Below are 21081 nucleotides of genomic sequence, written 5' to 3'. Positions count from 1 at the left end.
GCTGGGTAGGAACCGCACAGCACCGGACCCAGCGAGGAGCTGAGGAGCATTCAACCTGAGGTGATGTGTCCCCCCCCCTCCGGGGTTCGTAGAGCAAAGAGGTTTAAAGAAATGGGTTTTTCTGGTTGCTGCCTGGGTGTTTGGGAACGTGTGGTTGCAGTGTGTGACTGAGTGATGCTGGTTATACCCTGATGAGGAAGGATTGCCCTTCTGCTCCCCTACTGCTGGCTGTGGGAAGGAGAGGTGCTGAGTGCTGCACAGGACCTGGCTCTCAGGATGTCACCCACGCTTCAGCTTTAAGTTAATTTGATCTCACATCTGCTGTTTATTGAATTAACGCTGGATGGTTCCCTGGAATGAGCACTACAGATTTTTATAGCATGTCGCAGGTGCTCAGGTGCTGCTATGAGGGTCAGGACACCGAGGCAAGGCAGGCAAATCATACAGGAGTCCATGCAGCCAGTGCAAAATGTGGTGGGGTTTGTCATTCAAAAAGGCTGACAACTGTTGAAGAAGAGATGAGACAAGAAAAGATAAGACAAGTCGAGTTTGGTACTATGCTGATGTTATTTATAATCTCACTACAGACCTAATTTCTCTTGTGGTTTTCATCCTCCCCATTTTCAGCCAGCAATCTATTATATTGGAAGATATTTGAGATGCTTCAGGAGTAGGGAAATTATTATACATAAAATATGTAGCTAGTATTATTAGAACAGACTTTGATTAATTTTGCAGCTGGCAAAATTACCCCTGCCTGAAAAAGAAATCCATTTGCTACCCGTGTGGAAGTAATTGTGTTAATATCAAAGCTAGTTTTAAAATGAAACAGAGAGGGCTCTACTCCATGTCTCCCGTGCGAGGAATCAGGGATGCGAGATGAAGGGCTGGAGTGATAATTCCAGCTAACACAAGGAATTATCTTTTCCTCCACAAAAAAACCTTCAGGACTTCGTTGGAGTTATTTGTGGTATCTTTAAGGTATGTTCAAGTATATAGATATATTCAAGTAACCTCTTGACTCAGTCTACCTTTGATTTGCATGTTGCCTATGGGCAGAGACTAATATTTGTGTTTGTACTACGTGTTTGTGCAGCACCGAGCAGAGCAGAGCCCCATTCTCGTGGGCAGCTTCATCAGCCCAACAACTGTCGACAGCAGAGACACATGCCCAGGCCAGAAATATCTCTCAGGCTAATTACCCTGTTCATCTACAGGAGTGATTTTGAAAAGCGCTTGGATGAGATTAAACAGACAGCTTCCATTAATTAAGAACTGTTTGGGCTTCAGGTGCTATAAAGGTCCCAGATGGCCCCATACCCACCACCTCTGGCTGCAGCTGGGCTCTGGATCTCCCCCTTTATTTCTCATGCTAAAAGTTTTCCTCCCGGCAGCCTGTTTGCTGGAGAGCACAGATTCTCTCCTCCTCCTCCTCCTCCTCCTCCTCCTCAGCGGGAGGTGGGCAGGTCTAACTACATTAAATATACAAACATACTGTGCTCCCTCTCTGCTCCACCGAGGGCTGGCGTGGGCATCGGTGGCCCGTCAGCAGCAGAATCTGAGCAAAGGCTGCCCAAAGGGCTGGGGGAAGGGTGAAAACAGCAGCAGCAACAAATAAACCGAGCAGCCAAAGCGCCCCGTAGGCAAGGGGAGAGGAGCAGGCAGGAGAGCCCAGGCAGGCTGGGCATTTCACGTCTCTTTACAGGAGCTTTCTGCTTTCACGCATCTCTTGCAAGTATATTTGCATCTGTGTCCCAGGGAAGAGCATCCTTCTAGGAGGAAGAGCTGGAAATCAGTCAGAAGAGCAAAGAAAAACCAAACAAACCACCAGCTATTATCTCTTCCCAGAGACAGGTGAGAGAGAGAAAGGAGTTTAGGGGAATGAAGCTGGAGGATCCAGAGACTCAGAGAGGAAAAGTTGCCCTGACGGGAGACTCTGCATACTAGAGCCTGAGCTCTGCTCCACAATGGGATTTCTTGTGTCTAAAGGAAACCTCCTCCTCCTGCTGTGTGCCAGCGTCTTCCCCGGTAAGTTTGAGAAAGCTTTTCTACCCCTGCTCTGCTCTTTAGCTCTTTTCTCTCTTAGCCCTCTCAAAGGCATGCTGCGACAACTGGTCCCTATCAGCGAGGAATTTCCCCCGCTCCTACATCCTCCTGCCCCATCCTTGCGGGTCCCCTAAATACCAGCCTCCACTGAGCAATGCTTTGTCTTTATTTTCTGCTCCTTGCTTGATTTGATGGGGAAAGGGTTAAAGCCGCGGTGGGGAAGGGGACAGGAGGGAGAACACAGGCAGGGGCTCAGCATCCTGCTTCTTGCCTGGGTTTTTCTTCCCTGAGTAAAGTGTGTTAATGTGTCTCCGGGCTACAGCTCCGGCTGGGGAGAGCACAGCCAGCGCTCAGCTAATGCTTCCCTTTGTATAATCCAGGGCAGCTAAAGACTAAGTAGGAGCCATATTCCAGGAGGGATGGGGGGAGAGCCCCCGGCTCCCTCTCCCCCTGTCCCTGTCGGAGGATGCCTCCGTGCAGCCGGCACAGGAGCGCAGCTCCCCTGGCAGCCCCCTGGAAGGAAGGTGGCTTTAATTCTTAATAACCAACAGGCACCTCCGACGGTTCCCGTAGCGTACGTGCAGGGTCAGGGCTGCTCCTTGCAGCCTCCAACTTTTAAAGTCATTATTGAGGGAAACCGCGCTCCTGTTTTCCAATTTGTTCTCTACCCCATCCTCTTCCTCACCCATCGTTTTTGTGAAAGACCAGCTATGAAGTTTTTTTGAAAAGCTGAATTTCAGTCTGCCTTCTTTTTTTTTTTCTGATGGATTTGGTGCCAGTTTTTGTGTGTAAATCTGATCCAAAATCCCTAGCTCCCAGCAGGAGGCTGCCTTTTTGTTTTTGCCTTGCCCTTTTAGCATCCCTCTTTACTGCTTGCAGACTTCAGCGCTAGAAACTTGCCACAAAGTGGCCATAAAAATTAAACCGGATTCAGGCGGAATGGCCCAGATAGTGTTTTTCAAATGCTGTTACTGATGCCCCCACTTTCTGCAGACCAATCCTGCTCTGCAATGGAAATCCTACTTTGGGAATTGGCTACGGTGGGTGAACAGGGTGAGAAATACAAGGCAAAGCTTGGGGTAGCGGGGAGGCAAGTCACCAAGGTGGCATCGCCCTCCCATGTGTCCCTACTTGCCCGTCGCTGGGGTTAGCACAGGGTCCCCTCCCGGAGAAGGCTCCAGCTATGCCGGTGCCTGGAGCCACGCGCATTTCACGCCGCTGTGCCCCACGCCTTCCCCGCAGCCCTCGGCCACGTGGAAACCCGAGCCCACGCGGAGGAGCGTCTCCTGAAGAAACTCTTCTCTGGTTATAACAAGTGGTCCCGCCCCGTCGCCAACATTTCTGATGTGGTCCTCGTCCGCTTCGGCTTGTCCATTGCCCAGCTCATCGATGTTGTAAGTGCAACCCCTTTGTGCCACAAATGGCCAAGATGAACGGGGTCAGGGCTCAGGGAGAGGCTCCTGGGGCACGCAGGTTTTACTGGCTGACGCAGGGTTGGGTTGGGAAGACTTTGCCCTCAGCAGAGAATTGTTATCATGCAGAAAGCTCTGCTGGAACGAGGGATGACTCATGTGAGTAGCTGGTCATCAAAGTGGATCCTTCATTCTTTGTTTGGTATAGGCAAAATCCCAAATTCCTTATCAAAACCCGTGGGACTGATCACATCAGAGCAGTGGAGCAATTGGTAACGCCAGAGAGCCCAGGATAAGAAAAAAAAAAATAACTAATTTGGAATTTGAGCCATAATTATTAACACTAATTTACACGAGCAGGAACAGTGGTTTACGCGTCCCTGGAAGACAGCTTGCCTGAAGAGCTTTCTGCAAATGAAAGTTTTGAGGGTTCTTATCTAATCTGGCAGATATTAACAGGAAAACTGTTTCTGAATGTTTGCTTAGATAGAAGTTACACGTGTGCAAACTGCATATGCCGTGTACAAAACGGAGTGGTTCGCACTCGGGACCGATGTGGACTGAAATGGTATTTAAAGGATTACTCTATCACAGTGCGTTGGGGTCAAGTGTTGAACCCAAAGGAGATCCCTGCAGGGCTGCAGATGTTAAACACACACACACAGGCTTCCTAGCTTGTGCAGATCTTGCTTTCACGTGCTTCTCTCTCCTGTCCCTGTCTGCAGGCAACGCTTCCCAGGTCAGTGTGTCTGCAGATACACATCTCTTGAATAAGTATCAGCCTCGCTTTTGGAGGATCTCCATCATTTTCTACTGTATTTGTGTACTGTATTGCTGTGTGGCAGAGTAAATGGGGTGATAATAGAAAGTGTAATTCAACTTGAAGACATTACTGGTGTGGGACAACCATAACTCTCCACAACATTTTATATTTTGGGGTATTTTTGAGATGCAGAGGAAACAGAGCCGAGGTGGTGCGGGAGGTGGTCAATCAGACACTAGTTGCTAGAGAGTGGCATCTCCTTGTGCAGAAGGCATCAGCTTCCAGCTTTGCAGTCCAGAAATGGTCTTCTATTCCCCTCCTCTCTCTTACGTCAGCCTGAGGGATCCGGGGCTGTTTGCAGTTGCTAATGTTGAAGTTGTACAGTTCTGATCTGAATAATTGATAAGACTAAAGATGAGACATTAGTGTCTGTGGAGGCATGAGAGCAACTTTCCATTATGCAGCTGCTGAATTGTGGAAGGATGGGATCGATACACCTGCTTCATAGTGCTTTTCCCAGTTTACTTAAGAAGAATTAATCTTCTTAAAATCATGTCAGTGGTTAGAAGTGCCAATAGCAGGCAGTTCCATGCTGGGGCCGGTGGGTATGACTAGAGGAGAGCTCTCATCCCCAGTCTGTGTGGTCGGGGACTGCTGACACCCCCTGCCACCACCGCAGCGCTTCCGCTGTCTCTCCCCCTTCCCGACAGTGACATTGTTTTGGTGCAAACCCCGCTGCAATCGTTAGACTCGACGTTCAGCTCCCAACGACAAAAAGTCTGAAAGAGAAATCAGAGCCGTATTCAAACTCCAGCTCCTGCTGACAAAAGGGGGCGGGAGGGGGACAAAAATCAATGTGGAACTCGACATCCCTTCCGTCCTTACCTCACGCTGGTGTGCTAAGGGTTCTCTGAGCCAGAAAGAAGTGGTAAGGGATCAAGCATGTGTCCAGGAGCAGCCGCTGAGGAACAGGTTTGGGCTCCTAAGCCTGTGTCTCTGCAGGACCTCACGTGCTGTGGTGACCTTGAGAAAAGAGGCCGGGCAGTGCAACACCACCATCAGCCCTCTGGGCTGGCTCCACGCAGGAGAAGGCAGCCATGCAGACGGAGGAGGCAATCGGTCATTAGCACGTTGCAAACCCCCTACGCGATAAACCCAAGGGACCAGAGTCCCGCATTGCTTGGGTCAGGAGGGTGGCAGAGCCCCCAGCGGTAGTGATGGGCAGGAGCTTCCACAAGGGTCTGCACCACCCACGGGGGAAAATTCCAGTAAAGAGCAGCAACTGCGAGACTGGGATCCCCAGAGCAGGGACTGTGGCGGAGGCCCTCAGATGCTTGAATTACAAAGTGAAGCAGATGGCCAAGCATTGGTCCAGGGCATGGCAGCCTCCTCCACTGGCATTCCTCATCTCTCACCTGCAACCAAGGAAGCAGCCGTGCTTTTTCCTTTCTTTGTTGCTCATTTGAATGTTTCTTGTATTCCTCCTTCTTCCATGGACTTCTGGTCCCTAATCCGCAGACGAGGGTATCTCTGGTCAGGTTTTACCCTTGTTGCCACAACAGCAATGAGGAGGCTGAGCGAGGGGGAGGAATAATAGCTCTGCCATGAATCTCCTGGCTTTTAACGTTCAGAATTAATGCTGAACTGCCACAAGAGTGAGGTTAATGATGAGCAGTTTGCTTCCAAATGAGCCCTGTCAATTGAGCTGGTTTTGATGGCAGACCAAAGGAAGAGAGAAAAGAAGCAAACACACAAATAAGCTCTGAGCTCTGGTGTGACACTTAAATCAGACCAGGACTAGGCTCTGCCCCACATAATTAGTCTTGGTTATATGCATAGGGGTTGTAAGCAGCATGCGAGGCAAGCAGCAAGCAGTAATTAGTTCTGCTACAGTACTGCCAGCATTGTGTCTGCCTTACGTTATTTAAAAGTATATACGTAGTTCTACCTTTCCATACTCTTTGTACTTAGAGTTAGGAAAAGGTCTACCAACAGCAGCGTGGGTATACACCAGACTGTCCAAAGGTTACGTGTCAGCAGAGTGGCTTGGGTTTGTTCGGAAAAGCCAATCCATAGCGCTCAAAGTATTTGGTAGAAAGAGAAACACTGCTGAGCTTCGTGTTTCCAGACCCGTGTTCATGGGTAACGTTTCACCGTAGAAGTGCTAAACACTACTCGCAGACGAAGCTGAGCATTGTAATCCACGCACACACGTGTGAGTAAGGAGATATATACTAGCACTCCTCTTCCTTCAGCGGTCACATCAAAGCCGAGCTTTCCACTGCCTGTCGCCATCATCCTAGGCTGAATCCATCAGCACACAGGAAAATCCCAATAAATTCAAGTCCGTCTGCTCACAAGATTGCTTAGGTGCAGGCTCAGCTGTTCAGTCGTAACAGGCAGCTGTGCCCTGTCCCATGTTAAACGACAGAAACATCTGCTTTTTATTTCCAAGATGGAACTTACATTTGTTGCAGGGGTGATATGTAATTACAGAAATGAAGTACAATTAACAGAAATTTAATGAGTTCCTTGGGCTGCTTCATCTGCTTCTGTAACGAATATCTGATCTTGCATTTCAGGATGAGAAAAATCAAATGATGACCACAAACGTGTGGGTGAAGCAGGTGGGTGCACCAAAATGTGTGCTTGTCCATGTTCCTTTTTGGTTTTGCAATCTGAACTCTCCCAGCTTTAACCGCCTCATTTTTGGCAGGAGTGGCATGATTACAAGCTACGCTGGGACCCCCAGGAATATGAAAATGTCACATCCATCCGAATCCCCTCAGAGCTCATCTGGAGGCCAGACATTGTTCTGTACAACAAGTGAGTGTGAGCAATTTTCTTGCAAATTTTCTCTGCCTACGGTGTCAAGGTGCTTCTTGCAGTTGTTTCTCCTTATTTTGTTCTCTGTGGTCGAATTCCGTATAGACTCTCATAATATTTGTCCCAGACGTGCCTCAAGTGACATGACTAACATTCATCACAAGGGCTTTGTTCTCCTAATGATCCTTTCTCTGGACAGCAAGTTTTGCGTGGCATGTGGGTATTGTTTTCTCTTCACACGTCAGATACACAATTCAGCTGGAATTGAGCTTTCAGTCCTCTTCAGCTTCGTTTCACCAAGGAGTTCTCCCCTCACTCATCACCATCAACTGGAAAAGCCAATTACTGAGGATGGGCTTAATATGCTGAAACACATCTGGCTTGCCTGTCTACAAATAGTAGTTTCAGGTCAGCCCAATACCATTCTAGAATTATTCTTAAATTGGTATTTGTTCCTGATTCCGAATGCTTGAAATCTCCCTCTTGTATGGACGTTTCCTAAGGAGCAGGTGGTTGTTTTCTTTCTTTCCTCTGGAGCCTGCTGATATTCTTGGAAAGATTGTCCAAGTGCTGAGACTGTTTTCTCCTTAGCTTATCACACCAGAGCTCTCCAGCCTCCTAGGATGCAGGATATCCCTGTCTCCCTCCCCAGCACAGGCTCCAGAGAAAACACTTGCCGCAAGCATCAAAAAAACCATCTTTGTATGCGGCTAACACTCAGGGAAAACACTCACAACAGAAGCCAGGCTCGTTTTTAGTAAACAGTTGCCTGGTTCTAGTTTGATAGGATTTTGCTTTTGTTTTCCAAAAAAAAAAAAAACGACTGAGGGAGGAATCTGTCCAGGTGATTGTGAGCTTTGGAGACTACGGAAATTGTTATCTTTCCCATTAGCTGGTCTCTGATCCTCAGCGGTGTGGAATGATTGCAAACCTTTTGGAAATCACTGTATCCTCACATAGCACCGTTCGGAGATTAGACCAATGGGAATGACTAATTCGTAGGCACTTGGACCTTCCTATCCTACAGGGACACACTCTGAGCATGAATATTGTATTACAAGTACCTCACATTGCAGCCAAGAAAGGTGTTCACAGCTCCCACAGGAAAAAAAAAATGAATGTCCTTGTCCTTCTCGTTGCTTAATTAACGACAATGGTAAGGGTTATTATTTTTGGAGGTTCTGGTGATTGTTGTGGTGGACCATAGTGCCAAAGGAAACAGTGCTACACAGATCTCCACCATCTGTGGGACCTTTGTGGTTCAAACCATCCGCTTGCTGGGACTGCTGCTACACGAGAGCCTGTTGTGTCACCTCTGCACCTGCTCCCTTGGCTCACCGTGGGTGACGAGCGTGGTTCACGCAAGGAGGGCCCTAGCACTAAAGAAGGAAGCCTCAGTCTCCCTTTGTGTACCAGAAATTTTGGGACTTCACGCTGAAAGCAGGACCCAGAGGGCACCCAGACCTCTGAGCTAGGTAGCCTTTGGCTTCTGCCCCTTGCAGGCTCTGTCCTTCTGCCCCGCTGTCCCAGTTCACCGCCGCTATCGCTTGAGCCACTCCAGGGAGCAGCTGGTGATCTGCTGGCCACAGCAGCTATTCCAGAATGTCCTCCTCATCCTCCTCCGGGGCGTGAGGCTTCCAGCCTTGCCCGCCGTATTGCCTGGCTCAGGCTGACTTGCAGGGAGGTATGGCAGACAGCAACTCGAACTGTACTGGGGACCTGCTTCCAGGTGGGGAGATCTCGTGCCCCAGCTACCGAAATCCAAGTTGCTTCTCTCCCTTTATCCATACTTACCATTCATAATCATGCATTCCTCTGTCGGTTGTCATGAGTCTATCATGCATTTTTAATTGGTTACTTTATCCATGAATTAAACATAGATGTAGGCGCCAACCACTAGCCAGTCAGTAATGGTTTTCCATTAATTCCATATCTGTTTACTGCTATATTTGCCCATGCTCTTTCATACAGTCTTGTGTAGACTGTTTTCTACCCTGCGATATACATCTCTCTTCTGTCTCACTTCCTATCAAACACATCCGAAGCTGCAGTCATTTATCATCTTAGTTGCACTGCTCTAACAATCAGTTTTCATGGGTTTTTTAGGGATTGCAGGGCAAGGCAGGGCAAATGCAATGCATGCAAGGCACAACCTGCAGCAGGATGGGACACCAAGATGAGGGTCTTCTGCATGGCAGCTCACCAACTGCAGAACCCGACAGTGTTTCTCTTTGTGGGCATCTCAGCTAGAAATGTTTCAGAAAGAAAAGCTTTGGAAATACAGTGGCTAGTCATGGGTGATGCGAACAAGGACTCCGGCTCGTATGGTACATATATATTATATATATATATATATATTGTTTAGAGGGAATTTAAAGCACATGCACAGAATTCTGGATCCCTAAGAGCAAGAGAATTGTGTGCAGAGACCTTGGTGGCAGAGAGAGCGTGGCCTTTCGCACTGTTCAAGCTTTTGAACTCGAGTTATTTATTTATTACCACGTGCTCTGGCAGAAGCGTGGTATTTCTGCTTGGGATGGTATCCTTTGGAAAAAAGACTTTCTGGAGAGGAGATTATACAAATGCCTCTTTTATTTTCATCTTGGGGTACATATAGAAATGCTGAAATTTAAATTGATGGAAGATTTACATCTTTAAGGAAACCTAACCCCTTGTTGTGAGGTTGTTCTCATATCTAAGCTCATTATTGTCAAAAACTTCCATTTATCCACTCGAGAGGCTCAAATTAAATCAGTAAACTCGGCTGGTTTGGCCTAGAGAGTATATGTAGTTGTCAACATTCATAAGGAATCTAAAACCAAATTAATATCCTACAGGGAAATTAACATGCTGTTGAATTTTCGGGCTTGATGAGATATGTTCCGAGTCTCTGTAAATAGTTTCTACTAGATGTGACAAAACATATGTATAACAGAGGAATATGAGTTAATAGTGAAGCGACAAAGCCTCTCCTCCTCTGCCAAGGCGGCCAGCTGTTCCTTATCTGAGGCTGTAAAGGCTCTTCAGACACCACCAAATCATTTATAAATGAATTATCTAATCCTCTGCATTGACTTATTATCCCATTCATGAATGGTACATTTCAGTTTTCCTTTGTATATTTAAAGTAAAAAAAACCAAACAAACGTTTTTTTTGTCTAATCAGGGAACAAGCCCTCGGGGCTGTGTTTCGATTTTTTTTATGGGTTTTTTTTTTATTATCCACCACTGTGTTGAGCCATTTAGACCCCACACGATATAGAAACTCCAAGGAGAAACCCCTGAAACTGCTAAAGGCTGCCCAGAGGAATACCAGACCGTGTCCTTGAGCCTAATGGGCAGACAGAGAGCTTGAAATGTGAGCTTCCCTGGCTAGTTTTCACCTGGATAGTCATGATAGCATTTGTCTTCTCTAGCCTGATGTTTGTAAGAAGCTACTGGGAACATTCAGACTTCAAAATTTTCTTTTTTTCCTCAATATTTTCTGGTGTTGGCTGTTCCAAAAAGAAATCCCTGCCTTAGCCTCCATAGTCACCAAAAAAAAAAAAAAAGAATAAAAGACAAGATCACACACTAAGGGAATTCAAATACAAATTTCTGTAATTAGGAGCAGAAAACATCTTGAGGAATTCACCCGGTGGTAATATGGACAGAAAGGATTACCGGACTGGGTTAGAAGATCATTTGGCAGCCGGCTTTTGAAAATCATAAGCAAAGACTTCTTCTGGACTATACTATAGCAGCTTGTTGTTTTGAAGTATACTATGATGTTTGCAGCCACTGAGAGTTATGTAGTAACTCTGTTTTCCTGACTCATCCCAAAGCTGTTTGGAGGAGAAATACCAAAATATGCCCTAGTCTAACCTTTAAAATATCGGAAACATTCTTGACATTTTTCTTTGTGTGTGAGCGTGTACTTGCGCAGATCATGTCATTTTTGCACCAGACTGTACTTGTTATAGGTCCATAATCACCACTTCACACTTAAGCTTTCCCGATTCTTCTGGGAGTTTAAATGACTATGTTTCTGGAGAGGAATTATACCTCTAGATGCCTTTGAGGTTTGCTGCCAAGCTCTATCCAATAATACAGGAATTGATAGAAATCTGTAAGAGGGATCGCTCTCATGGGCTGTTGCTGTGTTAGTGTCCAAGAACTTCTCCTGCCATTATGCTAAGGACAAAGCTGGAGTTTTGCCTACTAAATGCTGATGAGGATGCTTGGCAAAGGGAAGAGTCGAAGGAAAATGCACAAATTTAGCACTGTTAAGGCCTTCTGAGAAAATTGTGCTTATTTCATCAGTGTAGCGCAGCCATTTCTGACACAGATGCCTGTTTTAGTGAGAAATGATCAAAATTTCAGTCACCAATGATTTCTAAACATCTGAAGCAAGCAAAAGCTGGGATGGGACCTACAGAAGTACACATCGGTGCACAGACACCCCCATCTGTGTATCCGAGATGTAGACCGACACCTCTGTTGTGTACACAAGCTGCCAAGACCTTGGAGATATTTAAAACCCAAGCAGAGAAGGTCCCAATCCTCTTGTAGCTGACCCTGCTTTGAGCAGGGAATTTGCACTAGACCATCTCCACATGTCTGTTCCAACCTGTGAATTTGTAGTTATCGTTCTGGTAGCACGAAACAATAGCTAAATAAAATATTCTCTGATTTGCCTTTGGAGAGGATTTTGATCTGAACGTTGCAGAAACACCTCTTTAATGCCTACCAAAAGGGTGCAGGGTATGTTCTTTAAAGGGCCTTTGAAACTCCAATTTGTCTTGGTTACTACTGTTCAATGAAAAATGCTTTAAATGAGGACATTCTAGCTATATCCATATACATATATAGTTAATTTTCAGGCTGTAGAAGCGCTGTTTGGATTTAAAATGTATCATCAGGAATTAAAATAAATGTGTGCCTCATTTACATGCATTCTGAAAACATTTAATTTTGAGAGATGATGTATCTCCCAACTGCAGGGAAAATAGAAACTGGCAAGAAAAAAGAAAAGATTCTCCATCAGCAGAGCTTTTTAATGAAATACGGTTGAAGGCTGCCAGTAAAACAATGCCGTTCTTGAACCCTTATAAACTTAGAAGATTTTGGAAGAGCGGCCTTTATTCTCAAAATGAGGAATCAAAGGCTGCAGAACACTGCAGCGCTACTTCCGTTGGCAAAGGAATAAGCAACTGTCTTCTCTCTTTATTGGTGTGTATTGTAGTATTTGACATGAAAATAGAAGAGCTCCGGTACTTTATTACTGTCAGATTTTTGCGCTGTCAGGTCAGAGTAATCAGGAGAGCCTGACTATCTTAATTCTCAAGCTCTTGTTGTGATGTTTACCTTGCACTCGCTCCTTCTTCCAAACGGTTTTTGATGACAACTGTCACAACACGGTGATCTAGACTGAACGAGATGAAAATGTGCTACCACTACAAAGGAATGACTGCAGATTTTCTCCGTCCCACTATATCAGATCTCCCACCTTCCTGTCTAAGGAAATACTCATGTTATGCAGTCAGGGCTGTCGGCACAACTTGGCCGGGAATGGGTTTTCCCACAGCAAAGCTTTCCACGAGAAAACAGGGTTTCCCCAATCTCTTAACTGCAGACTTAATTTGCAGTCAATCGTCTGAACTTCACCCCTTGGAGGAGACTGGAGAAAGGCTTGGGAAGACCGTCAGCAGCCCACTGACCTTATTTTCTCCCTCTCTCATGTCAAGAGGAGCAGAATGAGAGCCTCACCCAGGATGAAGGCATCTCCAGGTTCACCCCACATGGGCAGGGCGCCAGCAAGCATAGCTTCCAACCCAGTAAGCATATGCTTGAAGGTCCAGTGTGGGTGGTAAGCTTGGGGAAGGAGGCAAAAATATACATATGCAGGAAGGGTTAAGACAACTGCGAACACTACCTTCGCACGATAGAGCTGGCTTGGATCCAGCCTATGTACGACAGCCTGGCTGATGCACCCTGCTCACAAATTCCTCAGATATCTCTCCATTGAACTGCAATGAGAAGTTCAAACACGCCCAGTAAAGTCAGGAATTACTTGAGAGCCCTGGCAGATTGGTGAGGGAGAAGCAGGAGGATCCCAAGGTGTTTTACGGCTCCTCAGAGTCATTAGTTGACTCTCATGCTCTGAAGGGCAGAGATTGTAGGTTGGCTTTTTTTTGTTGGGTTTTTTTTGGGTTTTTTTGTGTGTGTGTGTGTGTATGGCTGGACTTGATGATCTCAAAGGTCCTTTCCAACCATGAAGATTCTATGATTCAAATGCAAGAAGTAATGCTGCTCTTGGTTTCACTCCTGCCTTGGCACTGCAGGCAACACCCAGCTTGGGAGACAGTGCCAGTGTTATTTGTAATAATGGGTGAGCCAGAGGACCTGGGATGAGGCTGGGTTTATTAGGCAAGCAATTAAAAAAAATCTTCCTCATCAAAGAATCAAATCAATTATGGAAATAATTGCCACACAATATCTGCAGCATCGCACTGGTTACGTGTAGAAGAGAGGAGGGTGGTTCGCCACGCAGAGAGTGCAAAATTACCAGACAAGACATTTCTGGGAATGAAACACAATTATTACGTGAATTATTATTGTTCCTGGATGAATTTTTAGCAAGGGTTTCATGTTCTTTTCCAGCAGTTTTCAAAAGGAAATACACACACGTGTGTTATTTATTCAGCCACTAACGCATTGCTCTACCTAAGAAGGAAAACACTAGTGGATGCTCATTATCCCTTTTCTGTAATATGAGTCCAATTATAAGCATATTGTTCCATTAATGAACGATTTAATCATGCCTCAGAGATCTCATTAAATGCAAAATTGGATTCCAAATTCCTATCGAGATTTAGAAAGAAAACCACTGAGAACCGCAAACACTGGACCGTCACTTGCTGTGCGTGTTCCATGTCTCAATCTGGCTTTACAATGTGTAGGCACATTGTAGTGTGGGCAAAATGCAGGACGAAGAAAAGATGGTTTTCATCCAAAGCAAGTGATCCTAGAGTGTAAATTAGATTTAAGAAAGAAGAGGTAAGAAAGGAGTTTGGGTGCACGCTACATTGGCATTGCTGGCTTTTATTTGCATCGTGGTAAAACACAGTGGTGGTTTTGCCTTGATCCCTTTGAGACAGCAGTCTGGGTTTATACGTATTTTTAGCTTTCCTGTCTTTAAAAAAAAAAAAAAAAAAAAAAAAGACATGTTAAAGCTTTAGAAAAAGTTCAGTTCAGAAGTCAAAAAGCACTGGGTCCTTTTGTGTGCTTTTGTTTTTCCAAAATCTGCCACAAGGAGCAAAGGCTTTTCAGTATAGAAACAAAGAAGAGTGTACTAAACATCCACCACGAACAATAATTCTGAGTTTATTTTTCCCATTAATTCAACCAACCTGGAAAATTGTCTCAAAAGACGGAGATCTGGGCTGTGATCCTGGGGTTGAGGACATGTGCCACCTCTGCTCCGATACCGTGACAGCCACGACAGCTCACCAAGGGCCAGATCCTGCCATGTTTTCCCAAAATGAGCAGTACTACACCAGTCTCTCTGGAAGCCAGGGTGGTCACGGACTGACGAGGATGCTTCCCAGGGCAAGAGGAAATATCAGAAAGCTTTTTTCTCCTTTTGCATAGGAATTAATGGATGGTCTCCTGAAGAAATGAATTTAGGGAAGTTTCTCTGCCTTCTGCAGCTTGTGGGCCCCCTCCAGATCATCCCCATGTTGTTTATCCTGCTGCTGGCGAGGAAGAGGAGAGGTGGGACCCCCGTGCCCCCCCCCCCGTACAGCTGCTGTCAGGGCACATCTGAGCGCTGAAGCAGCAGCGCGGGGCCGAGGGACTTTGCCGACTGCTGGGAAAGTGGCTGCAGGCTGGATGGGCTCCAGCCGGGAGGGCTGGGCAGGAGCAGAGAGCTTTCTACCCGTAGCAGCCTTGAATAATTCATCTCAAGTTTTTAGCGGAAGCTCTCCCTCCCCTGCTCAGCTTCCCCTTTGTTTAGCAGCGTTGCCGTTTGCCACTCGGCATCACACAACAGGCTTCTCCCTCCGTGTCCCCAAGCTCCGCGGCAGCTCAAGCCGGGTATGTAAGACGGTCCCCAATTCCCTCCCTGCTTTTCGGATGCTCTTTTCTCTGTTCCTGCAGCTAGACTTGAGGGCATTGCTCTACAAACAGATTCCACCTGCTTTTTTTTTTTTTTTTTTTCTGTTGGGATTTCAACCTTACAGACATTTTGCTCAGGATGAAAAGAAATTGCAGCTGGACCCAAAGCTCACACGCATTTTAAGACTGCTTGAACCAGGGTGTTTAATCAGGACATGACTGTCCAAGGATACCAAAATCCTCTGTCTGCAAGTAGCAATCAAGGGAGAGAGAGGGCTGGAGGTTTCAGCCAGCCCCTGCACAAAGAGGCTGCAGATGTAGGGGCTTGGCTCATTTTCAGGTGAAGGTGTAATTTTGTGATTCAGGCACCTGGCCTCCATCGCGGTGATTATTCAGACAAGGAGATATGTCACTTCTGCAGCTCTGAATGCTTCAGTTTTGCCTCTTTGTGTAGGCTAACACAAATCCAGGCTGTGGATGCTGCAGACGCTGCCTGGGGGAAGGACGTTGCTCCAGAGAAGATACCTGTGGACTTGGCCTCAGACGTGGAGTTTGTCACCATCCACATATCCTCCTCGCTGAGAGCAGGGGAGGAACAGGGCATGGCATGGCCATGCAGGGCAGTAATTACCTTCTCTGCTAATTGAATCTATTAATGAGCTAATTTTTTCTGTGGCCTCCACGCACTGGGGCAAGTGGCAGGTTCTGTGTTTGAAGTGCAGTCGCAGAGCCGTGGGGGCGAGGAGGGAGCGGAGCTGCGGCTGGTGATGCCGAGGCAGGTGGAGGACAGGGCTGGGCATCCCATCCCCAGAGTCCCTCAGCCTCCCTCCTTTCTCCAACACTGTTAAAGATCAAGCATGGCATTCCCCCGTGGCCTTTCTTCCCCCAAATCCCCAGTGCGCTTGCCTCTCCTGTTGCCTTTTTTCATCTCCTTCATTTGTATCCCAGTCCCCACGACGAGCTGGAAGCAGATGGTGTCATGGGTTCACGGCACAATGCTGCTGGAAAACAGTGCACTTTTCCCACACTTCCCAGCTGAGAAAAGTAGATCCAAATAAAAAAAAAAATGCTGTTTAGGCAACGGCTTTTTAACTGCCTGCAAAATGGCTTTCTGCTATAAAATCCTGAGTTGTTATCTATTTATCTTATATCAGCACACAGAGCCCAAATGAGAGTCCCTGTAAGAAGACACCATAAAAGAAGACAGCTCTCTTCCTGACTGGGAAATCAAGAGATTAACTTTCATTATTCCTATTAATAGGATGTTCTTGCTGTTTTTCATGTAAGAGACTGAATGATTACCCAACACCATGTCATTTATAGCAGCTGTCACAATTAATTCTGCAGGGCCCACAGCCACAGCCACCTCTCTAAAGCAAACTCAACTGCTCCCAGGGCATTTATGGGACAGCTTCGAGGAAAACTTGTGTACATTCACCTCAAGGACCTGACTTATGCAAGGTGAGGGCTGACATTCGCGTGCAAATTCAGTGCTTGCATAAGCCAACAGAGTTAAAAAACCACTGGATAGCGTGGATGGATCCAGTGTTAGCACATGATGTACATCTTGCATCTCCCAGGCACATTTTTGGAAGCCAGGCAGTAAATATCCTATTTCTTTAACAGAGTTGAGAAGTCCCAGAGAAGCCTTAGTCTTTTCTTATCTTCTGTCTCTCCCCAGTGCTGACGGTGACTTTGCAGTCACCCACCTCACCAAGGCCCACCTCTTCTATGATGGGAGGATTAAATGGATGCCACCTGCTATCTATAAAAGCTCCTGCAGCATCGATGTTACCTTCTTCCCCTTTGACCAGCAAAACTGCACAATGAAGTTTGGCTCCTGGACCTATGACAAAGCCAAGATAGACTTGGTGAGCATGCACAGTCATGTGGACCAGCTGGACTACTGGGAGAGTGGGGAATGGGTCATCATCAACGCCGTGGGCAATTACAACAGCAAGAAATACGAATGCTGCACAGAGATCTACCCCGATATAACTTATTCCTTCATTATCCGGAGGCTGCCGCTGTTCTACACAATCAATCTGATCATCCCCTGCCTGCTGATCTCCTGCCTGACTGTCCTGGTCTTCTACCTGCCCTCCGAGTGTGGAGAGAAGATAACCTTGTGCATCTCCGTGCTGCTGTCCCTCACTGTGTTCCTGCTGCTCATCACAGAGATCATTCCTTCTACCTCCTTAGTCATCCCCCTGATTGGAGAGTATCTTCTCTTCACCATGATATTTGTTACCTTGTCTATCATCATCACTGTCTTCGTGCTCAACGTGCATCATCGTTCCCCGCGTACCCACACGATGCCTGACTGGGTAAGGAGGATCTTCCTTGACATCGTCCCACGCCTCCTCTTCATGAAACGTCCCTCCACAGTGAAAGACAATTGCAAGAAGCTCATTGAATCCATGCACAAAGTAACCAACACGCCAAGGCTTTGGTCCGAGACCGACGTGGAGCCCAACTTCACTACCTCGTCTTCCCCCAGCCCCCAGAGTAATGAGCCGTCACCCACATCTTCCTTCTGTGCCCACCTCGAGGAGCCAGCCAAGCCTCAGCCTCTCTGCAAGTCCCCTTCTGGGCAGTACTCTGTGCTGCACCCAGAGCCTGTACAGGTGACCTGCTCCTCTCCACAACCCTCACGCCACCTCCTGAGTGACACCCAGACCACCTCCATCTCGAAAGGCAGATCACTAAGTGTTCAGCAGATGTACAGCCCCAATAAAGCAGAGGAAGGAAGCATCCGCTGTAGGTCCCGGAGCATCCAGTATTGCTACCTGCAAGAGGACTCTTCCCAGACCAATGGCCAATCCACTGGCTCTCCAGCATCCCAGCGGTGCCACCTAAACGAAGAGCAGCCCCAGCACAAGCCCCCTCAGTGCAAGTGTAAATGCAAAAAGAGCGAGGCAGCTGGCACACCAGCTCAAGGGAGCAAGACTCACAGCGCCAAAGAGCAACATCTGCTGTTGATGTCCCCAGCCCTGAAGCTGGCAGTGGAAGGGGTTCACTACATCGCAGACCACCTGCGAGCAGAAGATGCAGATTTCTCAGTAAGTACGCTAACTTAGCCTGCTCTCCTTGGGTAAGTAAAAAATTGTCTGATAAGGAAGCCCCGCTAAACCTGGGGGCTATACGGAGCATATACTTGACGATGCAGGATCAGCTGCCCCTGATATTGTGGCTTTTGAACATATTGGCCACTATAGGCACAGCTGGAGAATTTATCTTTGGGGTCTTGGCAGACATGTGGGCCAAGGAGTCCATGCTCAGGGGTGCTCTAGAGTAATAGGATTCTCCATCAGAAAACAGGAGTAAAGTTGTTGTTAGGTAGGAAAGAAGCAGCTAAGATTGTGAGAGAGAGACCCAAAAAGCAATCAACTGGTGGGAACATAGCAGACTTATTCTTTACAGAGAAGCCTCTGTCAGACAGGGAATTCACACGCTGTTTTCTATTAGGCATTGACTCTGGCTACTGAGCCTGGGAAAGCAAATTCCCAAAATAGGCTGTGGATGTGGGAAGCGCGTAGTAGTGTGGGGACCCTGCAGGGTATGTTTAGCTCTGCGTGATGCGATTCCTCATTAGTGGACTTCCACTGGCGCAGTTGGCTCTGCGCAGGAAGGTGGGTGGACAGACAAATTTCACACTTACTCTGAAGGGGTAAATATGGCTACAAATGGGAAGGAAATTAGATGCCGAAAGAATTTCTTTTAATGGAGATGGTGATGCACGTACAAATGCCACGTCCTTTCACACCTCTTGTAGGTCTTCCCCTGCAATACTATGGATACAGTGTGCTAGCTAATTATGGCCATAACGAAGGAAGCGACAAGATAACCTAAAGTTAGTATTCTTGCTAAAGAAAAATCTTATCTAGCTTTTCCTAGAGGGATCTGTCAGCAAAAGGTACTTTTCCAGCTGTGCTTACAGTTTGATTTCTCGACATTTAGAGTCAATGCAAGTCATAGTGCTTTTATGCAAGACTTCCTGGGCATGAAGAGTGTCTTTATATTTGCATTTTTCACAGTACTGAGCACTTAGCAGCAGCAACAAAAGATTAAGTGCTACTGTCCATTTGTATACTCTTTGGTACCGTAGTTTGAGAGGCCTCCGTTCTTTAATGTATTTCACTTCACAACATCCCTTTGAGGAAGTAACTGTTTATTCCTCATGTTGAAGAGTGACAGCCAAAATACAGGGATGAGGTGACCTGTTCAAGGTCACAGAACAAATCTGTGGCAGAGATGGGCTGTGAATCCACGTCTTCATTCATTGACAGCCCAGCACTCTTGGCAGGGATAAAGCACTTCACAAGCACGGTAGGACTGCAGGAATTAAACTCTGCCCTCTCCTCCAAGCAAAAATCACAAGGAAACCCATGGAAGGCAGTTGATTTTTACTCGCTTGTGTCCCCATGGTGCAAATGAAAGAATATTGCACCAATAATACTTCCCATTTCAACTGATTCTCTTTCTGCTAAGCTTGTTGATATCATCAAGAACTGAGTCGATGAATGTCTTGGGTTCTTTCATTTTAATCCATGATTGCAACTTCCTTTAAAATGAAAACAGTCTTCAGAAGCCATGAATTTTCTTCTTACACCTTCCACTACTCTTCCCTCTTGAAATGAAGCGATTATCCTGAGGAGAAAGCTATTTACAGCACTAAGCATCAAAAGCGGAAGAAAAGGAGCTGTTTTGAGGGCTCTGACCAGACCTCTTGCCAGCGCAGCCCGCGAGCAAAGACGCCAGGAAAACATCCAGCGATGAGTGGCGAAGGGTCACCCCCAGGGCCACCGAGGCACCAGGCTCCCCAGGAGGAGCCTGCAAACCTGCCTGCAGCTCTCTGCTCTTCCACAGCAGCTGTGGTTGGCACCGTGGGAAGAGCTGGGATTTTCAGTTTTGGGGGAATAGTTGCTCACCCCGGTCTGAGGCTGTACTATTTTCTCTGGCTGGACCCAAGTAAAGCCAAGTGGGAAAGCACACTTTTTTTCTCCAGGTGGCAACGACAAAGAAGAAGGAAATATGATCTTCTGGAACTGAAATTTACTGTAACGAGCAGAACTGATCCAATAAAATGAGAATTTATTGGGGAAAAATCAGTACTTGGAAATTTGCTTTCATCTTAAAATCAAATTGTGGCATTTCTTCATGGAAGTCTTCGACAAATCTATCAGCAGGCACCTCTGATGCAGCTGCAGCCCCTGAGACACAACTTGCTGTCTCTTGGGTAATATTTTCAGAGACATGCACCTTCCCAGAATGAGAACAGAGCTGCTTTTGAAGTTCCTGTCTTTTTTTTCCTAAAGCACCATTGCCACGGGGGCAGTGCTTCTAAATTAAAAGTAAATAGCTCGTTTAATTAAGTGCTTCAGCAAAGAGAAAATGGGAAATGCAAGAGGCAGTTGTTTGTTACAAAAACATACCTGCAAACAATGCAAGCACAATCGTACGCTGGGGAAAATGCAAGACCGGATTGTCTGTCTCAGCGTATGATAGAAATGCCATTAGAAATTAATTACAGACTGAGAAGGGAAATAAGTTGCGTGTCACACACGGGCCAAAATAACCAGACACCAACAGCACCGTCTGGAAAGCCTTGATGTCCTCGTGCCTGCGTGCACCTCCAGACTACTCTAATAGGAAGACTTTGAAGACAGCTTAAAAATAAAACGGGAGAGAATGTAGCTGAGGGGGAGGAAACAGGATAATCTCACCGGTTTATTTTTAACAAAGTACAATAAAATCACGCGGGACCGCTCTAATCTGGGTTGCAGGCTCTGGGTCCCGGCAATCGGATGTCACCAAGGCACCTCCACCCTCCACTCAAACCCTGGGGCAGGATGCTCCGCTCCCACTGCTGGGACCCGCACGGAGCTGGACCAGGGAAAAGCCGCAAGGTTCCCCCATTTTTCAGGAATTTGTGGG

General features: G+C 46.7%; 1 protein-coding gene across 2 annotated transcripts in view; it reads left to right on the top strand.

Annotated features, from left to right (window-relative positions):
* Positions 1 to 1215: 1215 nt before the first annotated feature.
* The window catches only part of CHRNA4 (cholinergic receptor nicotinic alpha 4 subunit), a 23242-nt gene continuing 3376 nt past the window's right edge, over positions 1216 to 21081 (top strand). Inside the window, exons 1-5 of one of the 2 annotated variants that reach the window (XM_074604721.1) lie at positions 1216 to 2028; positions 3289 to 3440; positions 6804 to 6848; positions 6938 to 7047; positions 16826 to 18206. In XM_074604721.1, coding sequence (XP_074460822.1) covers positions 1968 to 2028; positions 3289 to 3440; positions 6804 to 6848; positions 6938 to 7047; positions 16826 to 18206 — 1749 coding nt within the window. In that variant the 5' untranslated portion in view covers positions 1216 to 1967. The remainder of the gene's footprint in view (positions 2029 to 3288; positions 3441 to 6803; positions 6849 to 6937; positions 7048 to 16825; positions 18207 to 21081) is intronic. The other variant, XM_074604722.1, reaches the window with a different exon arrangement.

The sequence above is a fragment of the Larus michahellis genome, chromosome 12 (assembly GCF_964199755.1).
Source record: "Larus michahellis chromosome 12, bLarMic1.1, whole genome shotgun sequence".
NCBI classification, from domain to species: Eukaryota; Metazoa; Chordata; class Aves; order Charadriiformes; family Laridae; genus Larus; species Larus michahellis.
This window is presented reverse-complemented; position numbering and strand designations above follow the sequence as displayed.